The sequence below is a fragment of the Pteronotus mesoamericanus genome, unplaced genomic scaffold (genome assembly GCF_021234165.1).
Source record: "Pteronotus mesoamericanus isolate MK-2021 breed Mesoamerican mustached bat unplaced genomic scaffold, CSHL_Meso_final contig_657, whole genome shotgun sequence".
Classification (NCBI taxonomy): Eukaryota; Metazoa; Chordata; class Mammalia; order Chiroptera; family Mormoopidae; genus Pteronotus; species Pteronotus mesoamericanus.
In genome coordinates this window covers 757,118-782,002 of record NW_026555229.1, presented here as the reverse complement: position 1 = coordinate 782,002, position 24,885 = coordinate 757,118, and the positions used below count along the sequence as shown (strand labels likewise).

The 24,885-nt window shown below is 36.5% G+C and overlaps 1 protein-coding gene across 3 annotated transcripts; it reads right to left on the bottom strand.

The window, feature by feature from the left end:
• Positions 1-382: 382 nt before the first annotated feature.
• ZNF518A (zinc finger protein 518A) lies at positions 383-23,657 on the bottom strand. 3 transcript variants are annotated; one of them, XM_054581290.1, is made up of 6 exons: positions 23,499-23,657; positions 21,172-21,254; positions 8,712-8,863; positions 7,799-7,822; positions 5,302-5,425; positions 383-5,148 (listed from the first exon to the last, which is right to left on the bottom strand). In XM_054581290.1, the coding sequence occupies exon 6, from the start codon at positions 5,018-5,020 to the stop codon at positions 557-559; it is 4,464 nt and encodes a 1,487-aa protein (XP_054437265.1). In that variant the 5' UTR covers positions 5,021-5,148; positions 5,302-5,425; positions 7,799-7,822; positions 8,712-8,863; positions 21,172-21,254; positions 23,499-23,657; the 3' UTR covers positions 383-556. The 3 variants fall into 3 exon arrangements, with proteins under 3 accessions (XP_054437265.1, XP_054437266.1, XP_054437267.1); XM_054581291.1 differs by lacking the exon at positions 23,499-23,657 and adding an exon at positions 23,101-23,216; XM_054581292.1 differs by lacking the exons at positions 8,712-8,863; positions 21,172-21,254; positions 23,499-23,657 and having other exon boundaries at positions 7,799-7,976.
• Between the last annotated feature and the right edge of the window lie 1,228 nt (positions 23,658-24,885).

The following is a 24,885-nucleotide window of genomic DNA, read 5'->3' as shown; positions in this document are numbered from 1 at the left end:
TGAGCATAATGAGTTGTAACTGTAGTGAATGAAATGTGCCCTCAAAGGAACCTATACCCTTCACAAGAACTATATTTAACAAATGTAGAGTAAGTTCTTTACCCAACTCTCTTAAGTATATCCTCACAAATGATATGAAACTCGTTCAGTTCCATGATGAAAGAGTTCTCCATCTTCAGAGGAATTATACTTATCAGATTGATAAGGCTGGTGAAAGAAGAGAAGGAATGGATGGGGCTGTCAGCCTGTAAGTCACTGAAGAACCAAATTGGGAAAACTTTATCAAAATTTTCTTTAGCCCTGACTTCCCAAGAACACATTTTTAAAAAAATCAAATCAAGGTACAGCTGTGCTGTGATTCTTTCAAAATTTTTGTGTGCAATAACAGCATTTTCCAACATTACACACAAAACTTTTTCTCTTCTATAGAATATAGCCAATTTTTAAATGTTTAATTTCAGGTACTGTATCGAAGTAGAAAATGTCTGCATTAAGGTCATTAAATCCACTGTTTTAAGATAATTTCACCTTTCTTTTCCTTGGTAATTACAGTAAATTATTCTAACATATTCCAATCACGAGTAGCTTCCATTAAATGTCTCTGCCCATGACCAGCCCAAGCATCCTGATTGTCAAATACTCTACCACAAAACCAACAGTTAAATGTAGCCTTCAGAACATTTTCAGAGGTAGTTTTCACGATCTGATAATTGTTTTTGCTTGTCTTTTTGAGTGTTAATTTTAGCACAAATCTTTCTTTCACAGAACTAACAGGTTTAAATGTTTTGTGCCTCTTGGAAAAATCACCGTAAGTTGTTTTAGAAGGGTTACAACAAACTGGTTTCAGTAAAGCATTGATAGTTCTTTTTGACAACGAAACCTTAAGTACACGTCCATTAAATTTGGAAATAGTTTTCATTACATTTACTACTTCCGGTGCATCTGCATCTGGATGATTCAACACTACAACTGGTTGATTTCTCCTGGGACATGTCACAAGCTGTTTGGAACTAAAAGGAAAAAGTCGCAAAGTTCTGACTGAATCTTTTGAAAGCCTAGGTTTGAAAATTCCAAAAGATTCATGGACACCTTCAGGTTTAACCTTTTCTTTACACTTTCTATGTAATGTTGCTTTTTTTCTTGGAGGTTCTAGGTAACTATCTCTACACTTTCGTTTACAGTTTCTGCTTCTAGATACACTGGCAGTTTCAGAATCTTTACTTCTTACATGAGTTTTTATTCTTGAAATATTTCTTTTGGGAGTCTTTTTTCTATTAAAGCTTCTCTCAATTGTACAATTTGTTTTACACCTCAATACTCTGGCCTCTGAACCATCAGTGATATGTACACGTTCCTCAGAAGATTCTGGGCATGTTGCTGTAGAAGTTATCACAATTTCATTTGCTGGCATCATATCATCTACTAGGAAGGGTAAGGCATCTCTAGAAGATTCTGGCTCTTTTTGCTCTCCTCCTGCAGTCTGATTAGATGATATATTGTCTTTTTGCAATGAGGACGCAGAGTTGCTTACTGACAGATTATTAGCAGCAGTCACGTTTAAAACTGGGTTAAAAATTTTCAGCAATATTTTTTGTGGTGGTCCTTCAGGTTTCTTTGGCTGTATATTTTGATAATAAGTACTATTTTGGACTAATTTAGGCTTAAGCAGCTCAGTTTTATTTGGCATCACACACTTTAAAAAAACAGTTTGTTTGCCATCAGGCAAGAGGGTAAAAAGAGGTGGTTTTGGAAAAATCTCATTCTGCTGTTTTACTGAATCCAACATATTTGACTTAGTACCCCGATGCTCAGGTATTATATTAAAAGTAGGAACAGCTTTCACTGAAGAACTTGATGGCGTTTTAATAATGTAAGGGCCTTTTAATGGCAAAGTATTTTCTGAGCTACTTTTCATGCTCAAACAACTGCCAATGCTGGAACAAAGTGCAGGTGTCAGACAATTATTGTTTGGTTCCACCTTCAAAAAAGGTGTTCTGCAAGGCTCTTTTGTTGTAGTTGCACAAGCTTGAGTACTCTCACTCTTGACAGTGTTAACACCTTCAAATTTCCCATTATTAAATGTTAAAATCATCCCAGGTTTCTTGTTTAAAAGAAGAGAAGCAGGTACACCTTGATTATTAACCTGTGGTTTTCCTGAAACAACATGTAATCCAGGCTTGTTAGCAACGTGCAATGGTACAAAAAAGCCTTTTGGAGTTTGAACGAATATAGCTTTTTTTGGTTCTGAATTTACAAGTGGACTCTGCATATATAAAGAACCTAAATTTTGTGTAGTGGCTCGCAGTTTGTCTTTGACAAGCTGCTGTGTTATTATTGCATCTGATTGAGTCTTAAGTAATGTGCCAATACCTGAAATTCTAGGTGCCTTCTCTGAATCTTTCACATCTTGTGAAACTGACAGCATTTGTGTTTCTTTTCCACTATATTTTAAATTCAGATCATTTGTAGGCACACTAATACCCACACTACCAGATGGAATTGGGAAGATGCCTTGTACTTTAAAGTCTTTTGAAGATTCGATAATTTTGCCTTCTCCCTCATGTTTCTGAAAGGACTGGTCACAGTGATGTGACAACCCTTTATCTGGAGTGTTACTAGAGTCGTCTTGTACATCGGGTTTTGTTTTTAATACATCTTGAAGTAACTGGTTTAGTTCAGGTGGCAAAAATTCTGACGCCTGTTTGCTTTGGAGAGAGAACACAGATGTAATCCTAGGCATCAAAGGTGACTCAACACTGGAAATGTCATCCCATTTAGATTTTTCAGTCATGCTCTCTAAATTTTGACTTTCATTAATGTATAGGTTCTGTCCATCAATGTTTTGTTCTTTTTCTAAAACACACTGTTCTTCTATGTCACCTTGAGTTTTTAAAGTTTCATCTTTAGTATTTAAAAGGCTAATAGATGCTAACATGCTATCTGGGTTTGAGCTCTCCTTTCGCACGAGTGATAAGACTGATTCACTTATTGGTTGTTGAACAACTGTCTTGCTTGATGAAGACTCTCTTTGAGGGCTTTCACACGTTGCTGTTCCTGAAGACCTACGACGTTTATTAGAATTATTCACTTTTGAGTAATTATGAAAAGGTAATGATCCTTGGCTGGAAGGTTCAACAGGTGATTCAGAGTTGACATAATTAATGCAATAGTTATGCATATCTCCACTGCCGTATGCATTTGTTTTGGTAGCAGAGTTGATTTTATCTGGACTTTTAATGGCAGTACCTGACACCTCAGGGTAACTATGAGTAATATGACTTCCAAAGAAGTCAACATTATCTCTTGCTTCAACTTTTGTGGGGAAATTCACCGATGTAACTGATTCTGATGATGTTGGAAAAGAAGATACATTTTTTCCATCATCCATGGCTTGAAGTGTATTACTCGTTTGAGATAGCAAAGCTATTTCTTTTTCTGAAGTTACTTTCCCTGCAAGAATAGGAGACGAACATGAAAATGTAGTTGCTTTCATGTAAACTGTGTCACTTAAGTCAGTTGTTCCTCTTGTTAAAAATCCAGTGGTGTCCAAAGTCTGCAGCTTCAAATTAGCAGTACTGTCCTTTGCAGCATCTGACTGTGAGCCTGGTGAATATAAATTCTGCTTATTGGTAGGCAACAATTTTATTACAATATGTTGTTTTCCATCCACCATCTTGAAGCCCATAAATTTAGCACTATAGTTAGCTGGAACTGTTATTCTATTGTTTTTCACCATTAACACTGTAGGTCCTTGTACAGCAGTCTTCATGAAACCCGGAGTAGAATTTGGTAGCTCTTCAGCTCTATTATACTGTCCAGTGGACAGAAGAGTTGGCTTCTCCGACTCTGACTCAGCAGGTTTATCATTGCTCTCACAGTGTAGTCGTTCATCCTTTTCTTCATTTAAATGTTCCTGAATAAGATGGCTCTGGTCTTCAGATTTAGCCTGTGTTTTGTTCACTTTTTTAAGTACTTCAGTGTTTTTTCCTATAACCTGGTCACTTCCACTGTTGATTTTCTTACGTTTCCAGAATGTTTTCCTTGACGCACCTACTTTGTATCTTTTCAGTATAAGCTTAAGTCCTACTGAAGTCTTTGCCATCTTTTTTTCGTATTTGTCTTTTTCCAGTTTTTCTTTTGCATATAAATGTTCTTTGTGTAAAGTTAGAACATGTCTTACAAGGTGCTCTCTCCTTGTGGCACCATAGCTACAATATTGACAACTGAAGGGAAATTTAACAGAATGAACATGAAGGTGCTTCTGAATCTCTCCTCTGGTAAAATATATATGATGGTATTTATCACTTTTATAATGGATTTCATTGTGTCTATGAATGTGCTGAACAAATGTGCCAACATCCAGGGTGGAGAATTTGCACTTTTCACATTGAAAACTACCATTTACACAATGTGTAGAGACAAAATGTTTTGTCAAGTCTAATAAAGTATATACACTCTCATTGTTACAAATGTCACATTTTACTAAAGTGCTTCTATGGGTTCGTCTGTGTTGTTTAAATGCTTGGAAGTCATTTGCTGAAAAGCTGCACATTTCACAAGGATATGAAGGTAATTCGCCATGGTGCCACATTTGAAAGTGTTTCTGCAAATCATTTGGGCTATATCGAGTGCTATCTCGGCATTTTAAACAGCTGAAACTGAGTATTTTTGCAGACATTTTTATACTCTCTTCTTCAACTTTCTCAGGCTTCTGGAACAACATACGCTCCCCTACACAGCTTACAGTCTTTATACAGACAGATTTCCTTGCAGTCTGTGGTTTATGCTGAAATAATTTTCTGTATTTGTCAACTTCATGTTTCAACAGGACTTCATTTGGAATATTTATCTTCGGCAAATCAATTTTCACACTTTTCAGTTTATAATGAAAACTACTTTCTGAAATTTTTGGTTCAATTACTGATCTGATAGTATCAACTACGTCACTTTTCATATCATAATCTTTTCTTAAAGCAGCTTGTTTTTCATCAAAATATAACTGTTTCTGTTCAGATGGCATGATTTAACAAAAGAAAATCCCAATTTCTTTTTTTCTGAAAACTCTTGAAATTACTTGTAATTTAAACAGGAAACAATACTGTGCCGAGACATCTTCAAAATACCAGGATTTTTCCCACATTAACTCACCTAAAACCAAACAAAGAATTGAAATTTTCATCACAAAAGTATCAGTAAATTTCATATTTTTAAGTTCATTTTGACAGAAAGTAGGAATGTTGCTCAAATATATAAGTAAGAGATGTAATAAAAGGCCTGTTAATTATTTTAAAAACAGCTTACCAAGAAGCAAAAGTCTGAAGTAGAAATAACTCTAACATGGAAGTCAGGGAATACAAGCTTTACTTCCAGTTTTGCTCTCTGGCACTGGGCAAGCTTCAACTTCTCTGCACCTCAGTTTTCTTATCTAAAGAAAACCACAATTGGAAAGGCACTCTTAATCTCTAAGATTTTTATATTAAGTTGATACTATAGTTTTTAAACAGAATTTTTAAATCTTAAAAAGAAAGCCCTAAAATCTTACATTCCAATTACACGCTTTTACCATTAACTTTCTCACTTGTTTATTAAATTGACCCTATAGCTATTACCTTGTGAAAATTTCAACGAACTTCTCTCCATATTTCCCTACTTCTCTGGTGCATCAGGGACAACTTACACTTAAAAGTTTCATTCACCTAACAACAGCAAAATGACATTATCTACTCTCAAGTTATCATTACTAACATGTAAAAAAAAGAACAAACAGAAGAAATTAAAAAGAAATAGCACATTCCTTTGAGGTAGTACTCCTACTACCTACCTACTACCTTTCTGGTTCCCCCCCATTTTGGCTATTTGGCTTTTTGTTCCTCGAACTCAGACAGATGGCATCAAGAAAAGCCCTTGGCAGATTAGAATGTACCCATTACTATTTGCCTCCATTAATTTAAACACTTACTGGTTTATGTTACTCTAGACAAGTGCCAAACTAAGTGTCTTAGTTTCATCTATAAAATGGAAAAAAAAAAGTACTTCCCTTACCTCTTTTCATAAAATTGTTGTGAAGATTAAATAAGAAAATATATGTAAAAGTATCTGGTAAAGTGCTAAATATATTGCAGCTACCATTATTACTGTATGTAACTACCGTGGATAAGGAAATATGATTCAAATTTCAGAGGAATAAAAAATAGTAATGTAATAAATTATGACACTATATTGCTGAGATTAGAACCTGAGTACTAAAGGTTCAGTAGTAAAATATCAAACTATGTATTAGAAGAATTCCATTTTCTTACTTTAGTGGCCTTAAATATGTTATGAATAATAGATAAAATTAGGTAAACTAATGAAAATAAAGTAAAAAAATCACATAAAGCTTCATCTATAATGTCCACCCAAAGGTCTCAGCTTTAAATTTCAGTTACTCTAAATAACTAGGAACTTCACTGTTTTAGAAATCCTTTATTCAAGGAATATAATTAGGAATCACATTATTTTTATATTAAAAGGCCCTTTTAATATTACTCAAGCTTAATACTTTTGGGTTGGGTCTAAAAACACACACACACACACACACATATGTGTGTGTGTATATATATACACATACATATGCTAACCTGATAATAAATGTATTGGGAAGATACCAGTTTACTGAATTTTTTAATATACTACACCTAATATTAAATTTTTTATTCTAAGTTTTTTACTATATTAATTAATGTGAAATGTAAAAAGCTTTTTCTTCAAAAATAAGAAAAATAATAAGTGGCTGGAAAAAAATCAATGACATCTGGTGGTTATTCATACCAACTGAGAAGATTCCCTAAAGATGATTACATTTTCAAGTGACAAGTATCATAATTATGTATATGGAGTTTTCACTATACCAGAATCTGAGGGCGTGGGTCAAACATATGAAACTTTTAAGAACACCTATAAATGGTTCCTCTCCATTTGCTGGTTGTTCTGGATTATCCATACCCAAGCTTTTCTATTATTACATAGAATTAAGAGGACTGTGCATCACGAGTTTCATTACAAAAGGCAAATAGTTTTTACAGTAATATTTCATGTATCCAAAAATGCATGTGTAATGCTAAAAAAGAACAAATTTTAATAATATTTCTAAATATCATTAATTCCATTTCAAAATAGCTACACAACTTAAAAATTTTCTTGTTAAAAAAACACATATCTCAAAGTCTAACAACCAGTATAAAAATATGACTCAATCATATAACTCAATCATTTAACACTATTTATTCATTTAAATAACTCAACTAACACTAGTAAATACCTACTATGAATATGAGGCATTTTGATGGGTGTCATGGAAAGATTAAAAAACTTGGTCCTTACCCTATTTATGGCTTACAATCTAAAAGGTGAAGGCAGAACATATACTTTAAAACATTGTTTATTTAGAATTCACCATTCAGGAACCTCACCCTTTCAATACACAAAGCAGAGAAAATAAGTAGAATAACACGGTAGCCAAATCAAATGCCACAAAGTTTACCTATTAAAGTGCATGCCCTTGCCCTGGCTGGTTTGGCTCGGTTGGAGCTGGATCTGTAACCGAAAGGTTGCAGGTTTGATTTCCAGTCAGTGCATATAACCCAGGTTGCAAGTTCAACCCCTGGTCTGGGAGCACACAGGAGACAATTGATCAATGCCTCTCTATTGCATCAGTGTTTCTCTCTCCCTCCCTTTCTCTCTAAAAGCAATGAAAAAATGTCCTCGCATGAGGATAATAAAATAGATAGACAGATAGATAGATCAATAAATTGCATACCTTTTCCTCATAGGCAAAACAAACCTGAAAAAAAAGGACTAACTTATTAAGAAATCCACTTAACTTTTACTTAGGCTTGATAATTGCTAATTTATGTTGAATGTCAAATTTTTCTATAGTTAATATACAGCATATATAACACAGTATTAGGGGAATTTGTGTATTTTAGGTAGTTCTGGGTTTGTTATTTGCCCCCAAATCTTAAATTTGGAATATCTATTTTGTCTTCAATTATGTTCTACTTGTAGTATATATGGAAGCAATCAAAGATGATAACCTGGTAGGAAATTATGTTAAGGTTGCCACATATGGCAACAAAATGTATTGCCATATTCGCAACACTTCAGAAAAATTCCAGAAAAGAGAAATTTATCATAATTTTAATCTTCCAACCTATGAGCCGATGCTCTTTTCACTACAGTCTAATCTACTCCACTAATAAGGATTACTAATTTTAAATCTTCCATTTAAACTACTGCCTTCTAAATATGTATTATTTCCTCATAAGACTTGACCAACACCTCATCAAGCTTTGAAGTAATGTAAGTTGTACAGAGTATGATTGGCCCTTTAAAATGACCTGGAGAGTTTCTTGCACCAACATGGAAACTTAAGCAATTTGATTTCCTTCCTTTCACAATTGCTCACTGAAGCACAAACCAAAAAAATCATGAAATCCTACAAAATAGCTAGAAACTAGAAAACATTCCATACATGTACTACAAGGTGTTGGTAGGAAATGAGCCAGAGAAAGAAGAGTGAAAACAAATGCTGACCAACTTTCAAGCACCACTTTTAAACAGGAGGCCTACTAGGGGACATTTATTCAACCAATATTTATTGAGTATCTATTAATATTATGCCCTTAGGAAATGAGCAACAAAATTCTGCCTACTCCCTCCCCTCAGCATACCTTGGGTAGAGAAAGCAAGGGCTTGAGAGGAAGATTGTGTGGAGTCCCTGGAGTAACAGAAGTCTCCAGCTGAGGTATGCGGAGGAGACGATGAATCCAGAGCTTTGATCTGGGTCCAGAGGCCAACCAGAGTTGGGGGTTGCTAGCACCAGCTATCAAGAGAGAAGAGAAAATTATTTCTGAACAAAGACATATCTTCCTAAGTCCCTGGCTATCTCCTTCTGCTTAAGACTTCTGTCTTTTCTCCACAGAAGTAAAAAACTACGTCTAAAAAACTATTTCTAAGCTGTTAAAAAATTATTACAATTAACGTTTCTCCATCCTTCATCTAACAAAAAGAAAAGAAAGAGTTTCCTCTAAGAATTCATCTCAACTACCAATGTCATCAAAAAAAGTAAGTAGGCAGAAACATCACTGGATGTAGTTGCTCAAAAAAGGGCAAATAACCTGAACAATTAACAAAACCTATCTTTTATTCTCCCACTTACCAGTGAAAAACAGTAACTACAATGAAAGTTACTGTAGGAAAAAAATCAAGTAATAATTGGCAATCTCATTTTTAAAAAAAGAAAAAACAATATATTGCCAAGAGAGAACAGAGTAGATGAGGGAGAAATATGATTTTGAAAATAAAGAAAGATTACATTGAGTTTTCTGTGATTTTTTTAAGACTTGAATTTTCAAAACCAAAGGTTCCCCAAATAGCTGGCAAGATTAGTGGGGGGAGAATATAAAATTAATTATCTACAACTTATCCTAGTAAAATGTTTTAGTTTCAAATATAAAAATATTTTTAAAAAATAAGGTGGAAAGCAACAGTTACGTAAAAAGATTTCAAATTTTCATCAGCAATGCCAACTTTAATCAGGCAGAAATATTACTCAGACATTTTACAGATAATTCTACATACTAGAGACAATGAAATAACATTTATAGAGTTCTGAGAGAAAAGAATTAACACTATACCAAGGTAAACTCTCACATGTGATAGAAAAGTATTAGTTTAGATGTGCAAAGATTCAGGGAATATATTATATATGTACTCCTTCTGAAAAATAGTTTTAAGTAAATACTTCAGTAAAATCAAATTTTAACCAGGAAAAAAAGCTAAAAAAGATGAGAATATCTGTCAACAACCTACAAAACAGAAAATAAATGTAAATATTTTCTTAATACAGTTAAACTAGAAAACACTAGAGAAAGAGAACATTTCTTAAAGACATTTCTTAAGAGAACAAACTTAAAGTAGTAAACTTGAGCCAAAACAAAATTGGTGAAAATTTTGATTGCTTTTCTACCTTTAGTGTAGCAATCAAAATAAAAAAGCGATCAAAATAAAATATATATTATTCAATGCTGTATTCCTCATATGAAAACACAAGTATCCAATCACACTACTGTAGAAAAGCTTATAACAAAGTATCAAATATAACACTCAGAGAATAAAGAATTATGCTATCAGATGTCACTCATGCTTTATAAACATGCTATAAGTGATTTTTTTATTTACTTAAAAAATTAATTTGTGAGCTATGATGTTACATAAAAGGGAACTGGCACCACCAGAATAGCAGCTATGTATGCAGCGTTATTACACAAATAAAAAGTTTTATGTATTTTATACAGAAAATAAATGATAGTCAATAATATGCTTCATGATCTTGGTACATTGTTAAAAGAAAAAGTAAAAATTATAACATCAATTTATTTTTCCTATATACTGTACAAACGAATAGCAAGTATAATGTTGAACTATTTTTGCATTAAGTATATCATTGTTTAATAAAGTTCTAGTTTAGATCTGACAAAATTGTATTTAGAGTTTTCTTTTTCCAGTGCCTTACTGGTTTTGCTATTTCATCTGCTCTGCAACAGCTCACTAAATGTGAGAACTGTCCACTCTTTAAAACATCACAGACTACACTGACTCCAGTTCCAGCAAGATGACAGCATATGTAAACATGGCTCCCCTTCTCACACAACCACATCAAAATCACAACAAAACTGTAGAACAACCATCACTCAGAACCTTCACAAACTGATTTCAATGTAAGTCTAAAACTAAGGAATAAAGAAATCACGTCCATCAAGGCTGTTAAGAGGGGTGGAAACGTGGAACCAAATGGTCCCACACCTACGTGTGGCGAATATAAATTCAGGAGGGATATCTCAGGAGCAAGGAGTCCCAACCCCACACAAGCACCCCCAGCCCAGGGTTCCAGCGCCAGGAAGTAAGTTCCCATAACTTCTGGCTGCAGAAGTCAACAAGGATTGAGTTGGTGGAAGAAACTTATGGAATCCCGAGCAGTTCCCCTTAAAGAATCCACACACAGACTTATTTAGACTCACTCTCTCTGAGCTCCAGCACCTGGGTAACAGCTTGAAAGGCATCAGTGGCATGTAGGGAGGAAAGTGTCTGGCATCAAAATGGGACCTGGGGGACAGCTTTCCGCCCAGACAGAAAGGTGGGCAAGAGGCCATCATACCCTTTCTGAACCCTCCCCACACAGAGCCACAGAGCCACAGAGCCAGCAGGAAGGGGTCATGTCTGAGATTCCAACAACCTGGCATACACTGTTTGCCCTGCGGTGGAGATCCCCAGGGATTCTATCCTACCCAACTTATGCGCCCACCCAAACTGTTAACTGTGACTTTTACACATGAATGGCTGGTCTTGGCTCATGCTTCACAACTTCCTAAACCCTACCAAACACACGACAGCTGGCCTCAGTAATTCCCCAGTTCCCATACCTCTTGATAAGTGACCTAAGGCCTGGCCCTAGCAGCAGCCAGCCTCGATTCAGTTTGGCTTCACCTGGGAATCTCCAAGCCCAGCGTAAGTAGCAACCATCTCAGATTGCTTTATAGCTCATGAAGGGTGGCCCCAGGCAGAACAAAGGTAGGGGTTAACATTGGCCAGCACCCCCGGGAAACCCCAGAGCCTGTGTACCCAGTAGACAGGTACAGACCACATCGGAGCACCATAACCCTGTTGCTGCACAGCTGAACTTCCGCGGAGAGTGGAGGCTGGTAGTCAGTGGTCAGAGCCAGTGCTTACAGCTAACTGGCCAGTGTAAATCCCTCTCACTGACCTGCCAACAGCAATCAAGACTCAACTACAAGAAGATGTACTCAGCCCACAAGAAGGGCACACCTCGAGTACCCAGCTTGGGTGATAGGGAAGGCTGTGCCACTGGGCCGTACAAGACACCTACTACATTAGGCCATGCTATCAAGACAAGGAGTCACAGAAGCTCTACCTAATACATAGAAACAAAAACAGGGAGGCCACCAAAATGAGCAGACAAAAAAACGTGGCCCAAATGAAAGAACAGATTAAAACTCCTGAAAAAAGATCTAAACAAAATGGAGATAAGAAACCTATCACATTCAGAGTTCAAAACACTGGTTATAAGGATGGTCAAGGAACTCAGTGGGGACCTCAACAATATAAAAAAGATCCAATCAGAAATGTAGGTTACACTAATTGAAATAAAGAACTATTCAGGGAAACAACAGTAGAGTGGATGAAGCCAAGAATCCAATCAATGATTTGGAACATAAGGAAGCAAAAAACAATCAGAAGAAGAAAAAAGAACCCCCCCAAAATAAGGGTAGTGTAAGCAACGTCTGGGACAACTTAAAGCAATGCAACATTCGCATCATAGGGGTGCCAGAAGAAGAGAAAGAGCAAGAAATTGAAAACCTTTAAAAAAAAAATAATGAAAGAAAACTTCCCTAATTTGGTGAAGGAAACAGATATGCAAGTCCAGGAAGCAGAGTCCCAAGCAAGATGGATGCAAACAGGCTCACTCCAAGACACATCATAATTAAAATGCCAAAGGTTAAAGATAATGAGAGAATCTTAAAATTAGCAAGAGAAAAGAAGTTAGTTACTAACAGTGGAATTCCCATAAGACTGTCAGCTGATTTCTCAAAAAAACAAACAAAAAACAAAAACATTGCCGGCTGGAAGGGATTGGCTAGAAATATTCAAAGTCATGAAATGCAGGGATCTACAGCCAAAATTGCTCTACCCGGCAAAGCTATCATATAGAATGGAAGGACAGATAAAGAGCTTACCAGACAAGAAAAAACTAAAGGAGTTCATCATCATCATCAAACCATTATTACATAAAATGTTAAAGGGTTTTATTTAAGGGGAAAAAAAATTCAAAACTAAACAATAAAGTGTCAATAAATACATATCGATCAACCATTGAATCAAAAAACTAAGCAAACAAAAACAGACAATCATGGATATCCAGAGCATTAATAGCTGCCAAACGGGAGTGGGGCAGGGAAGAATGGGTGAAGGGGTAAGGAGACAGAGAAGCGCAAATAGGTAGTTACAGAATAACCATGGGGATGTAAAATACAATATAGGAAATGGAGTAGCCAAAGAACTGATATGCATGGCCCATGGACATGAACTATGGTGTAGGGATCGCCTGAGGGTGTGGGAAGTGCTGGATGGAGGGGGACAAAGGGGAAAACTTGGGACAACTGTAATGCCATCATCAATAAAATATAATTTTGAAAAACTGCATATACTATACTAACAAAACCATATGGGCCTGGTACTTTTGTGGATTTTAGGCCTTTCAATTTTGCAAGTGGTTTCCCAGCTCTTTGGATTTACTAGGGTCACTTTTGGCAATTTATATTTTCCTTGAAAATAATCAATTTCCTTCACATTTTCTAAGATCCTCCCATAACCACTTTTTACATTCTATCCTACAAATAAAAGCACCACATATAGATACATAACAGTATGACTTAAACGTCCATAAATAGGAAAATGATTAAATTACACAACCACATGAAAACATTATAAAGAGGTGTATGTATTGACTTTATAAAAACTTGTGAATTTTTTGATTTTTTTAAAACAGGAAGTTGCCTATCAAGACAAGTAACACATTTTTTAAATTAGGAGGAAGGAGCCTCATTTTTATATCAGGAGGAAAGGCCTTATGTGTATATGTTTATACAAACAAACACAAATCTATAGAAAGATATCCTCCATACTATTGAAAATGGGAATTTTTTTTAAAGGAATGACACCATGGCATAGCAAAAAAATAAACAAACTAAAACAAGAACAGTGAGAGTCATCAGCTCTTCGAGGTACCCTGACTGAAACCAAGACTGTAATGTCACTACCACAAGTCTTTACTGAGACCTGACTGTATATTCCTGCCTCTAAATTCTAAAAAATCCTGTATGCTTAAAATAGTTCCCCCTTTTCAGGTTATACTATCTTAAAGTAGCTAAAGCTGGTTTTATTACTTGTACCCAAAGGCTCTTACTTTAAAACATTAGGTTAAGATCAATTTTGACTGTTTAAAAGTAGATGATCCTTTAAACAGCGAGATTTAAACATGTAAGAAAGGAGCAAAAGCTTACGTAGACCAGAAAAAAAAAGACTAAAGAAACACTGGGAGAAAAGCATTTTTTTCTTATGCCACTGCAGAATCTAGATCAAAGAGAGAATGTATAATGAAGATTTAAGTGAGAACAGAGTATAGAGAACAGATCTGAAATTGAAATAAAAGGTAACCAGGAACAAATGTTAGTTCTCGAGCAGCGAGAAGTTATAAAAGTACTATTTTAGAAATATTAGAATGGTACTAAAAAGCAAGGAAGATATGGTAGAGAAAAAGGAAAAAAAATAAAGGATTAAGTGACATCCAAATAAAAAGCAAGGATCCGGAGAACTGGCAGTGTTAGCATGGGTTAGGAATTGCACAGTAGGTACCAAGATATTTTAAAAAGATAATTCCTAAAGTAAAAGGGCAAGGATAAGGAAGACTTGAATAAGTAAATTAAAAAGTACCACTCCTAGAGTTTTGTCTGCTTTCTACAACAGATTAAAAAGCAAAGATGTTCTATAGTCTTTAGTTTTAGCAAAACAGTATAAAAAGGAATCTATGTGCTATTCACTACATTCCAGTTGCTTAAACATTAAACAAAGAACTAAAAAACTCTAATTTTAGCTTACCCCATTTGTGACTCAGCATGTAGCTCTGTAACTTAACTAGTCATAATACAGATAGGAAAACTAATTAATCATTATTTTTATAACCTCTGCATTCCTTGAGTCATCAAATTTTTTCTGCAGAGATAATTGAATGGAAAACGGTCAAACGAATATATAAATGGATACAGAACAAAAGCAGCATGCAGCAAGAAAAGCTTACTGAAAAATATGAGGTTCTGCCTAAAAGAAACCTAGAACACACAAAAACCCCCTAAAACTCTTTATTTTCAAGGCAGAAGCTATTTTAGTGCCCTCAAGAAAACTTATCTTTTTATGACATGCGACAAAGATTTGGGTTTTGGGGTTGGCTTGTTTTTTTGGTAGCTGTTTTAAGTTTTTTCAAAGTTAACCTGAGAGAATAATGCCTATCATATTTTAAACAAGTAAAATAAATTTTGTAGAATTTATGTATACAATGAAAGCCAGCTCCCTTCCAATTGCTGTGGCCTAATGAGCAACTTACAGCAAAAAAGAAAAGAAGAGCTAATTATGCAAATACAACTAAGTACAGATTTACAAAAGCTGAAAATGCTAGTGTACAAGTGAGACACATAACATTTCAGATAGGTGAGCAATGGTATACAATTAAGAAAAAGTTCAGTTATGAATGAGTATGAATTATGAAAGAAAATTAAAAATTAAAATACAAAAACCGTTCCTGGTTCAGGTGAATCTGATTTCTTATTACTCTCTGAAACTTTGCCGTGTGTGTGTGTGTGTGTGTGTGTGTGTGTGTGTGTGTGAAGTGCTCAACATATAAGATGTTTCCTGTGCCCCCCCCCAAACACACACACCTGTTTACCTTTGTTCTTACCTTGTCCTCTCGCCAGGTTTGTCATCCCTTCTCTTTCTCTTACTTCAATACTGGTCAAACTTCCTTTCTAACTCTACCTCCTATAAGGACATGAAATCTTCTGTAAAAACACCCTAATCTCTCCCTTCTCTGAATATTCATTTAAAGGATAGCCACTAATCGCCACTTTATTACAAACTGTTTTATAGTTATATCATTTCATTTTTTTAAAGCGTTACCTCACAAGATAATTCATAAGCTTCCTGAAGGTAAATTCTGTGTCATAGTTCTCATTTACCCCCTACAAAAACCAAGAAGACTGGACACACAGGTACCTAACACATTCTTAATTCACTTATTCTTTTATTTTCAACTCAATTATTTGACTTTCTGTGATTTCAGATTAAATCATTTTATAGCAAATGCCACAGATCATATAAACTTTTCTTACTGCAATGAAGTTTGATTTAAAATACACAAAGTTAGAAAACACATTTTTATTACGTAGACATTAGTAGAAAAATAAAAAATAATCTGTCCAAGGTGAAATCAAGACCACTGGATTCAGAATGAGGAGAAAGATAACCATCTCTCATTCCTTTTTCCCTGTTTGTCACTTCGCTGTGACAGTGATTTAGGAAAGGAGGCAGAATTAAGATTCGGAACACATGCGTGGGATGGGGGTGAGGGGCTTCAAGAGATTCATTGCTCCTTGGTTAGGAGAACATGCAATGCATTTCCTCTCAGCTTTCTGTTCAATTTTTCTCCAGCTCTATAAATACTCTCTCTTTATGAAAACAAATTCTACTCTCCAGGCCCCCCTGTCTTATATATGGCACCACAACCCATCCAGTTACCAATCATTCTCGACTTCCGTTTTCCTTATTTTCCACATTAATCCGTAAGCAAGTCCTGTCAATTTTATCTCCAAAATACATCTTGAATTCTTCTCTCCATCTCCACTGTAATCATTTTAGCCCACTGTCATCTCTAACTTGGACTGAATAGTCTCACTAAATGGCATTCCATGCCTTCCTTTTGCCCACCACCCTCCTCTGACTCCAGTCTCCACACAGGAGTAAGAGTGATCTTAATATAAGTAGATCAATTTCCTCAGCTTAAAAATCCTTAATGGCTTCCCAAGGCACTTCAAATTAAATTTAATCTCTTTGTCAAGGCCTGCAAAGACCAGCGACAACTAATCCTGGACCTTTCTCTTCAACTGTATCTCAGACCACTTTCCCCACCTGTGAATATACTCCAGAAAGCAACCAAAAATACACTCTCAGCTCCTCAAATACTCCCTATCTCAGGCCTTTGTTCCCTGCTCAAAATATTCTTCATAAGGCTATATCCTTCTCATTTTTTAGGTCTCAGCTCAAACGTTTCCACCTCAGGAAGGTTCTCTAACCTATAAACCAGCCCCTACCTCACGCAGAAAAAAATTGTTCTCTATTTTATCCCTTGTATTTCTTTTTCATAATACTTTTCTCTGGCAGCATTTCATTTGCCAATTTATTTTCTATCTCTCTCTACCACTGAAATAAAAGCTGCAAAAGTATAAGGACCACATCTGTCACATTCTTTGCTATGTCACCAGCACCTAGCGTAGCAGTGGGCTTGCAGATAGCAGCAAATCCGTGCCAATCTTTGTTCTAAGCACTGGGAACACAGCAGTGAACAGAACAGATAAAAAAAATCCCTCCCCTCATGAAGCTAACACTTTAGTGGTTACTTAAATACTAAACAAAGTAAGTAAATTATATAATATATTCAAAAATGACCCATGCTGTGGAAAAATAAAAAGCAGCGGGAAATAGGCAGAACCAGAAAGTTGCCATTTTAGATACTAAGCCAGGGACACCTCACTTGAAAAGATCTTATTTGAGCCAAGATCTTACGGAACTGAAGCAGACATCATTCCAAGAAAAGAAGTAAGTGCTAACAGCCTGAGTGAAGAGCATGCCTAACATGTTCAGAGGGTAGCAAGAAGTTCAGTATGCCTGGAACAGAGAGCAGCATAGGGAAAGGGATACATGATGTCAAAGTAACATGGGGGCTGAAACAAGGCTTGGAGGACACGGTAAGGATTTTGGTTTTATTATAAACAAGATGGGAATGTACTGGAGCATTTTGGGTAGAGAAGTAACATGAGCTAAACTGTATTTTTAAAGAGATCACTTTGGCTTTGTTAAGAACAGAGTTTTTGGGAGGAAGGTAAGAGTGGAAGGAAGGATACTAGTTTGGAGATTATTACACTGCAATTACACAGGTAAGAGATGATGGAGTGTTAGTGGAGACAATGAGGCATGGTCAGACTCTACATATTTTGAAGACAGAGCCCATGGGATTTTCTGACAGACTAAATTTGGCATATGAGAGAAGGAAACATGTCAAAGATAATTCTAAAAATTCTGACCTCAACAACAGGAATAAATAAGTTGCTATTTACTATTAAGCTAGAAAAGCCTGTGTGGGAATAGCAGGTTTGACAAGTATATCAAAAGTTGAGTTCAGCCACATAGGATTTGGGATATCTAGTTGACAATCAAGTGGAAATGAATGTGTAGCTGAATATAAAATACAGAGGTCCAGGCGTCAGATAAAATTCTGGTAGTCACTCGTGTGCGTACATTGTTGTGTATATGCATTTAGTATAGAGAACTAAATGATATCATCCAAGGGGCTAATAAACAGAGAAGTTCTAAGGCGTGAGCCTGTATTATAATGTTTAGAGGAAAAAGAGGAGAACCAGCTAGCAAAACTGAAAGGAATGGCCAGTGAGACTGAAGGTAAATCAGGAAATCGGTATCCCGAAAGCGAAGTGAGGAAAGTGTTCCCAAGGTCAGGGATTGATCAACTCTGTCAAGAAAGATGAGGACTGAGAATTGACCACTGGACTTAATCATTTTCAACTCTATCCTTTATTTATTCTCTGTGCCTATCAAAAACTGCCTCGTTAAGTCAAAATTCATTTGAAGTTATACCTTCTTTAAGAAATCTTCCTAGACTGGACCAGCCCTAACTAATTTCTTTCCTATCAGAATTCAGACTTAAAATCCATACTATACAAGTATGCATTCACTTATCTGTTTTAGATATTTATGTTGCATTTCATGTACACTAATCTGGGTACCTTTACTAAACTATAAGCACTTTGAAGGTCAAAAACTCTTATTCTTACATATTACTAAAATGCTAAGCACAGCACTGATTATTCTCAACACATGCTTGTTGATCTGTGTAACTTAAGTATACAAAAATGTGCTTATATTAGAGAAAATCCAAAATCCACTCAGCCTAGTATGTATAATCCTTGACTGACTAGGCAGCTGCACACACTTGTACACAATAGACAATAAATGAAAGGTGTAATGAAGAAAGGAATACAGGCATGCATGAATGATGAATGAACAAATGCCATCTTTTATAAGGTGGGGAGGAAAAGGGCAAATTGTTGATGGATGTGAATGATCAACTTGAAGTTATAGGTCTTAAATTCATTCTGCTATAATCCAATTCAAACTACTTTATATACAGAATTTTGGCCCAAAGGACTGGGAAGGACATCAGGGTAGCTGGCAAAATTAAAAGATAGAGGCTGAAATCTCATACCATACCCTGACTGAAAACGGCACTCTATCTCCATCCATCTTCCATTTCTATATGGCTTCACTTTTTCCTACTACAGATGAGGTTCTCATACATATGAGAAAGAATGTCACTCGCACCCTCCCAAATTAACTTGAGAGAGAAAGGAGCTTCTTGCATTCATACATCAATTTCAAAGGAATTGATGTTATATTGTGTTAGAGTAACAGGAAATCACTGTTGCAAGAGGGATGACTAGGCTTGGGTTATAAAACTGTAAGACTGAAAGCCCACCAACTACTTACAATAGAAAGGAATGGTTCCCCAAAATGAAGATATACTGAGGTAATAAAAATTATAGATAGATCTTCTACCAGACACAACCTCCAACAACCCAATTTTAACTGGTGATGATTTTACTACATTTTAAAATTATTTGACTTTTTACTCTGGTTGGTGTGGATCAGTTGGTTGGAGCACTGTCCTGTGAACTGTAAGGTAATAGGTTTGAGTCCTGGTCAGGGCACATGCCTAAGTTGCAGATTCAGTCCCCGGCTGGGGCGCATACAAGAGGTAACAAACCAGTATTTCTCTTACATGGATGTTTTCTTCTCTCCCTCCCTCCTTTCCCCTCTCTCTAAAATAAACGAATATGTCCCCAGGTGAGGACAAATAAATAAATAAATAAATAATTTGGCTTTCTGAAAGCCAGTATTTGTTTTCAGCTGCTGTTACTACTACCACTTCTTGAAATGAGACCCATGTGAAGACCACCGAATTTCTTAAGCTTCAAGCCATGCACCTTTATTCTAATATTGAGACACCTGTTTCATACAGTCATACCTATTACAATTTTAAATTTTTAGTCAAACTTTGCTCAGTTTTTAAAGATAGAATAATCCAAATCATTTTAGTCAGTCATCATACAGCAGCCTCTTGTTTAGTTCACTGTATTTGAAGTTTTCATTCTTCAACACATTACTTTTTATGAGTAGTTTAGATCAAACACAGTAAAGAAATTCTTAGCACTCGGCATTTACTTTCTCTATTCCAGATTAACACAGTACCAATATGAATCTCATGGTAAGAGGTCAAATAAACGTTATGTAGGAAGAAATTAAGCAGGTAAATGAACATAAATGAAAACCTGGTATCTCAATTCAGCTTGTTGCTCTCTATGCATAGTAGTTAGACATCAACTGCTAATAAAATTAAAAGTGCATGCCTTTGTGGAAATGGCTGTGAAAAAAACCCACCTACTAGTAAAGTTCATGGAATTAAAGTAATAATTTAAGTTGGTGTTGTCTATTTCAGCTACTTTTAGTAGTTACATACATATTCTTAATCCTAATGTAGGAATATACTTCTGTGTATAATTTAGGGTTATACTTCTGCGGATATTTATTGCATTTGGTGAGGGAAATTATGACACTGTGGTATCATAGGTACAAACAGCAAGAAACTCGTGTTTAAAAACATTGAGTTTGCAAAACTTTCCTTAGAATACCATGTATTTGTTGGCTGATTTTTCCCCGTTCTTTCTGTCCACACCAAGATATTCAGATGAATGTCTCCAGAAAACCAGTTCTAAATCTATAGTGATTCCCAAGTCCCTTTTCTGACTCATAATGCCAATGCCATTAATCATACTAAACAATTTTCCTTCAGGTGCATTACTTTGCCCTACTACAGAAAAACACAAACATTCTTCTGGCCATTCATATAGCTTCAAAACATGTTCCTACCATATTTATCTCCATCATTTATTCCCCAAAGCCCTTAATGCCATCTTTATATTTATAAGGATAATATAGTTAAAATCATCTTTAGATCTCTAATGAAATGTTAATAAACACTAAAACCAAAAACTACTTTTCTGCTTATATTTTAATGAAAAACCATGTGTATTTTAAGCCAAAAATAAAATTATAATTTATGAAAACTCATATACACAACTATTTTTTTTGTCCAAGATTAAAACATATTAACTTACTACTTTTCTATATAAAATAGTACTTCAATCTTTACCATACCTCTTTCTTCAAGGAACAAAAGGCACACAAGTTAAAGCTTGCATGAAGCCACAATCAGGAACAGTGATCAAAAGAGATGATATCTGGAAATGAAGACCAAGATTTTAAAACTCTGACTGCAAAAACTATTAGTAAAATATTTTAATACTCTCGATTCAGTTATGCTTCATATTCAATTTATGTGTATAAGTTTAGAATAAAAACTTCCCTGCACTTAGGCAAATAAGCCATCATTGATACCCAGTGACAAAGTCACGAATTTACAAACGTCAAAAAACTTAAAGTTTAGAAGGTAGCTTAGAATTAATCTAGTATCTTCATTTATCACAAGATAGGGAAAATGAGTCTTGCTCTAATTCACAAAGTTAGAACCAGAATCTGGATCTAATTCCAATCCAGCTGTCCTACCACAATGCTCCCTCTTAATACCCATTTCTGGTATCTAACATCCCATGAAAGCTGCTCACCACTTGAAGCCAATACCCCATACAGAAGTGAAATACTCATAGCCTTCACATCTTTGATCAGATAATTAATAAAAATTTCAACTTTATAATTTTTCTTCTGTGTATAGTGCTCTGCCAAAAAAACTTTTAGTAGAGTACCTAATGGAAACTGAGCAAGATTCAAGTCTTTCATCATTTAAAGAAAAAAAAGTCAAATTAAATGATGCTTCACTTAATAAAGTATACAATGCTTCAATAACAACAATTCCAAACAGAAAAATAAGCAATAAAAGTACATTAAAGGGCATGTGGAAAATATATTTTAAAGTCAAACTGTACATTTATGCTAAACTATATCCCATCTGGTATGTTTCAAGAGACGAAAACTTTTGGGATCTCAATATACTACTACCAGAGAGGAGAGGCTAGGATTTGAAGTGTAATAATGATAAAAACCTCAAGCACTTTAAAAGCTCATATCAATGTGCACTGTAGGTATTCAATGTGGTTGCCGTCCTTTAATTCTTCCATAAAACCAGATATAAAGTGCTTTGAATTGGTATTTCTATTTACTCTGATGGCAACAAATAAGAAAAAATTTGAATGTGCAAAACATGTTGTTAAATACCTGTATTTTAAACCTTCCTTCCCTTTTGTTAACAATTTTCTAGATGAGGGACTATCAGTTATGGCAAGCTTAACAAAAATTAGCATGGCCCACTATCTTACCCTCCCTATGAAATACTAATATCCTACAAATGTTAACACAATGCAACGCCTCTAAGAGTTTCAGAGGAACCCACTTCTATTGATTAGCAATTAAACTCTGAAAAATGTTAAGGTATTTCACTCAATCGATTTTAATGGTTTCTATCTATTCAACCCGAGGGCATTAACTTCATAGTACACTCAAACCAGATCTACTGCTGCATAAAAACCAATTCAACAATTTAAAGTACGCCTAACACACAGCTATTCAAGTTCATGAAATTCCTACCCTAATGTACAGCTTGATGTCTTCATGTTTCATCATTGTGCCACTCATAAAAACTTCAACATCCTCAAGAATTCCTTAAACACTGGCTTTATTTAGGGATTCTTAAACTTTTGATAACCAAACATACGCAACGCATGTTTTCGCTAAAATACCTCACAAACCCTAAACGTCTTCAAATGTAAACCTAAAAAGAACTGAACCTTTAACTTTAGCATTTTGAACCTCCAAGCTACCATATCTGTTCTTGTTGGTCTACTTAAGAGTTACACATTTTACCCCATATACATTCGCCCTATATATTATTCTCAGTTACCATAGCCATCTAGGAAGACACTACTTGACAATGAGGACACCATGTTAAGAAGAGACTCAAAATGGACCCTACAAGTGAGAAAGCCAGTTACAAAGAAATCCATCTGCCACGGGGTGTGGTTGAGGTTTGCAGGGAAGAGCGACTTTGGCCAACTCCGAGGAGGGAACGCGCACCAGAGAACTGAGCATATCTGCAAGAAGAGACCTCCAAAGACCATAGACTGGACCCACAATGGGGACGCCGTCGAGTTGGGGTGCGGTGGCACTGCGAACCTACAGCTCGAGGGGCGCGGTCCGAGGGGTGCCCATGCTGTCTCCACCAGCCCCGGGACGAGCCGAGTGGGTGCTTCGAGCGCCGCGCGCCCCACTCCGTCCCAAACACCGCGCCCGATCCGCCCCTTCCTCCGGGGTTCCACTGCCCCTCAGGCGCGCGGAGGCATACCATATCGCGCTCCCGCTCTAGCTCCTAGGCTGGAGACAGAGAAGAGCTGCAAAACCCCCGACGTAAAACAAGCATGGCTAGGGTTAGCTCTAGCAACCTGCAAGAGAAGCGACTGAAAAGGCCGACTTACCTAGAAAAACTTTGCAGCAAGTTAGGCGAAAGCACTGAATGGCCGGGACTATTTAACAGGAGCTTCCTATCTCAAGAGGCGGATCCCTGAGCCGGTTCGGAGGGGAACCTGACACCCCACAAACTCGCCCTTTGCCCCCTAGCTGTCCCTCTAGAAGTCCAGCCATCCTAACAAGTCTGGGCGGCCCCGCTCACAGGGAATACCTGTCGTGGTCCCCATTGCCTGTGAGTCCCTGACGGCGGCCATTACATTTCCATCCGGGTATTTCCGAAAAGCCGATCGCCGCGCTACCGTGAGCGCTCGCTACGGCGGATGGATCCGCGGTGCACCTGGAGCAAGCGGAAGAGGACGGAGGCCGGCAGGGCCCGCGCCTGTCTCTGGCGAGACTAGGCCATTGAGTTGGGCTGGCCGCTGACCTCTCAAGTTGGCGCGGTTGCTTGGTACCCGCCCCTGCAGGGACTCACTCTCCCCCTTTGCTCACCAGTAGCTGCAGAAATCCTACTTCCAGTGGAATAGTAGACAGGCAGCCTCTCTGTGCTCTTGCTCTTCAGAGTAGACACCAGAAGCAGGAACTGTGCTATTGGCAAGCCCTTGCTGACTGGGAATGGTCTCAATCCTGATATTTTAATCATTTCCGGCTTTGCAAATGGCGTCTCCCCACCCTTTGCTTTTGAGACGTACGTTTTTGCAGCCCTTGTCAATGAAGGAAGATGCCACAAGCAGCTGTGGAAGAAGTAGTGGACTCCACACATGTACATATTTAATAACTGATCTGAAAACTACTATTACAACAAGGGAGGCTGTCATCCCCATCGAAGGAATTCGTCGGCCCTCATTTGGCCCACAACAGGGTTGGACAAAGAAGTCAATTAATAGTATTACTGGGTTTCCCCTAAAGACCAGTATGGCTCCTAGTTTCTCCGTTGGAGCATTTCTGAAATCCAACTTATTAATTGAACAAAATTTTTACACAAATTATTTTACCTTAAAAAAGAAAAGATACGGCAGAAATTGTGAAAACAAACAACAAAAACCCAACTGGGGAGGAGGAGTATACCAAAATATTAAAAATGAAACTACAATAGAATTTTTTGTCTTTTTATGTCCCATTTTTTTTAGTAAGTATACGTGGAGTTTATAATTGAAAAAAATGTTTATCATAAACATTTTTCATTGTCTTAGAGTATGCTTTTGAAAATATTGACCTGTAGCCATACGCAAGACTTTCTCCATGTTTTAATAAAAAGTCCACTGAAATAGCCTCACTTTGTCTTCGGGGAGTTCTTCTTGTCACTCACTGTGTATGTTAGCCTATGTGATTCCTACAGAAAAAAAGCAAATGAGAGGTAATCAACAGTAGAAGTGTTCTTATATCCTGTGCTGGAAT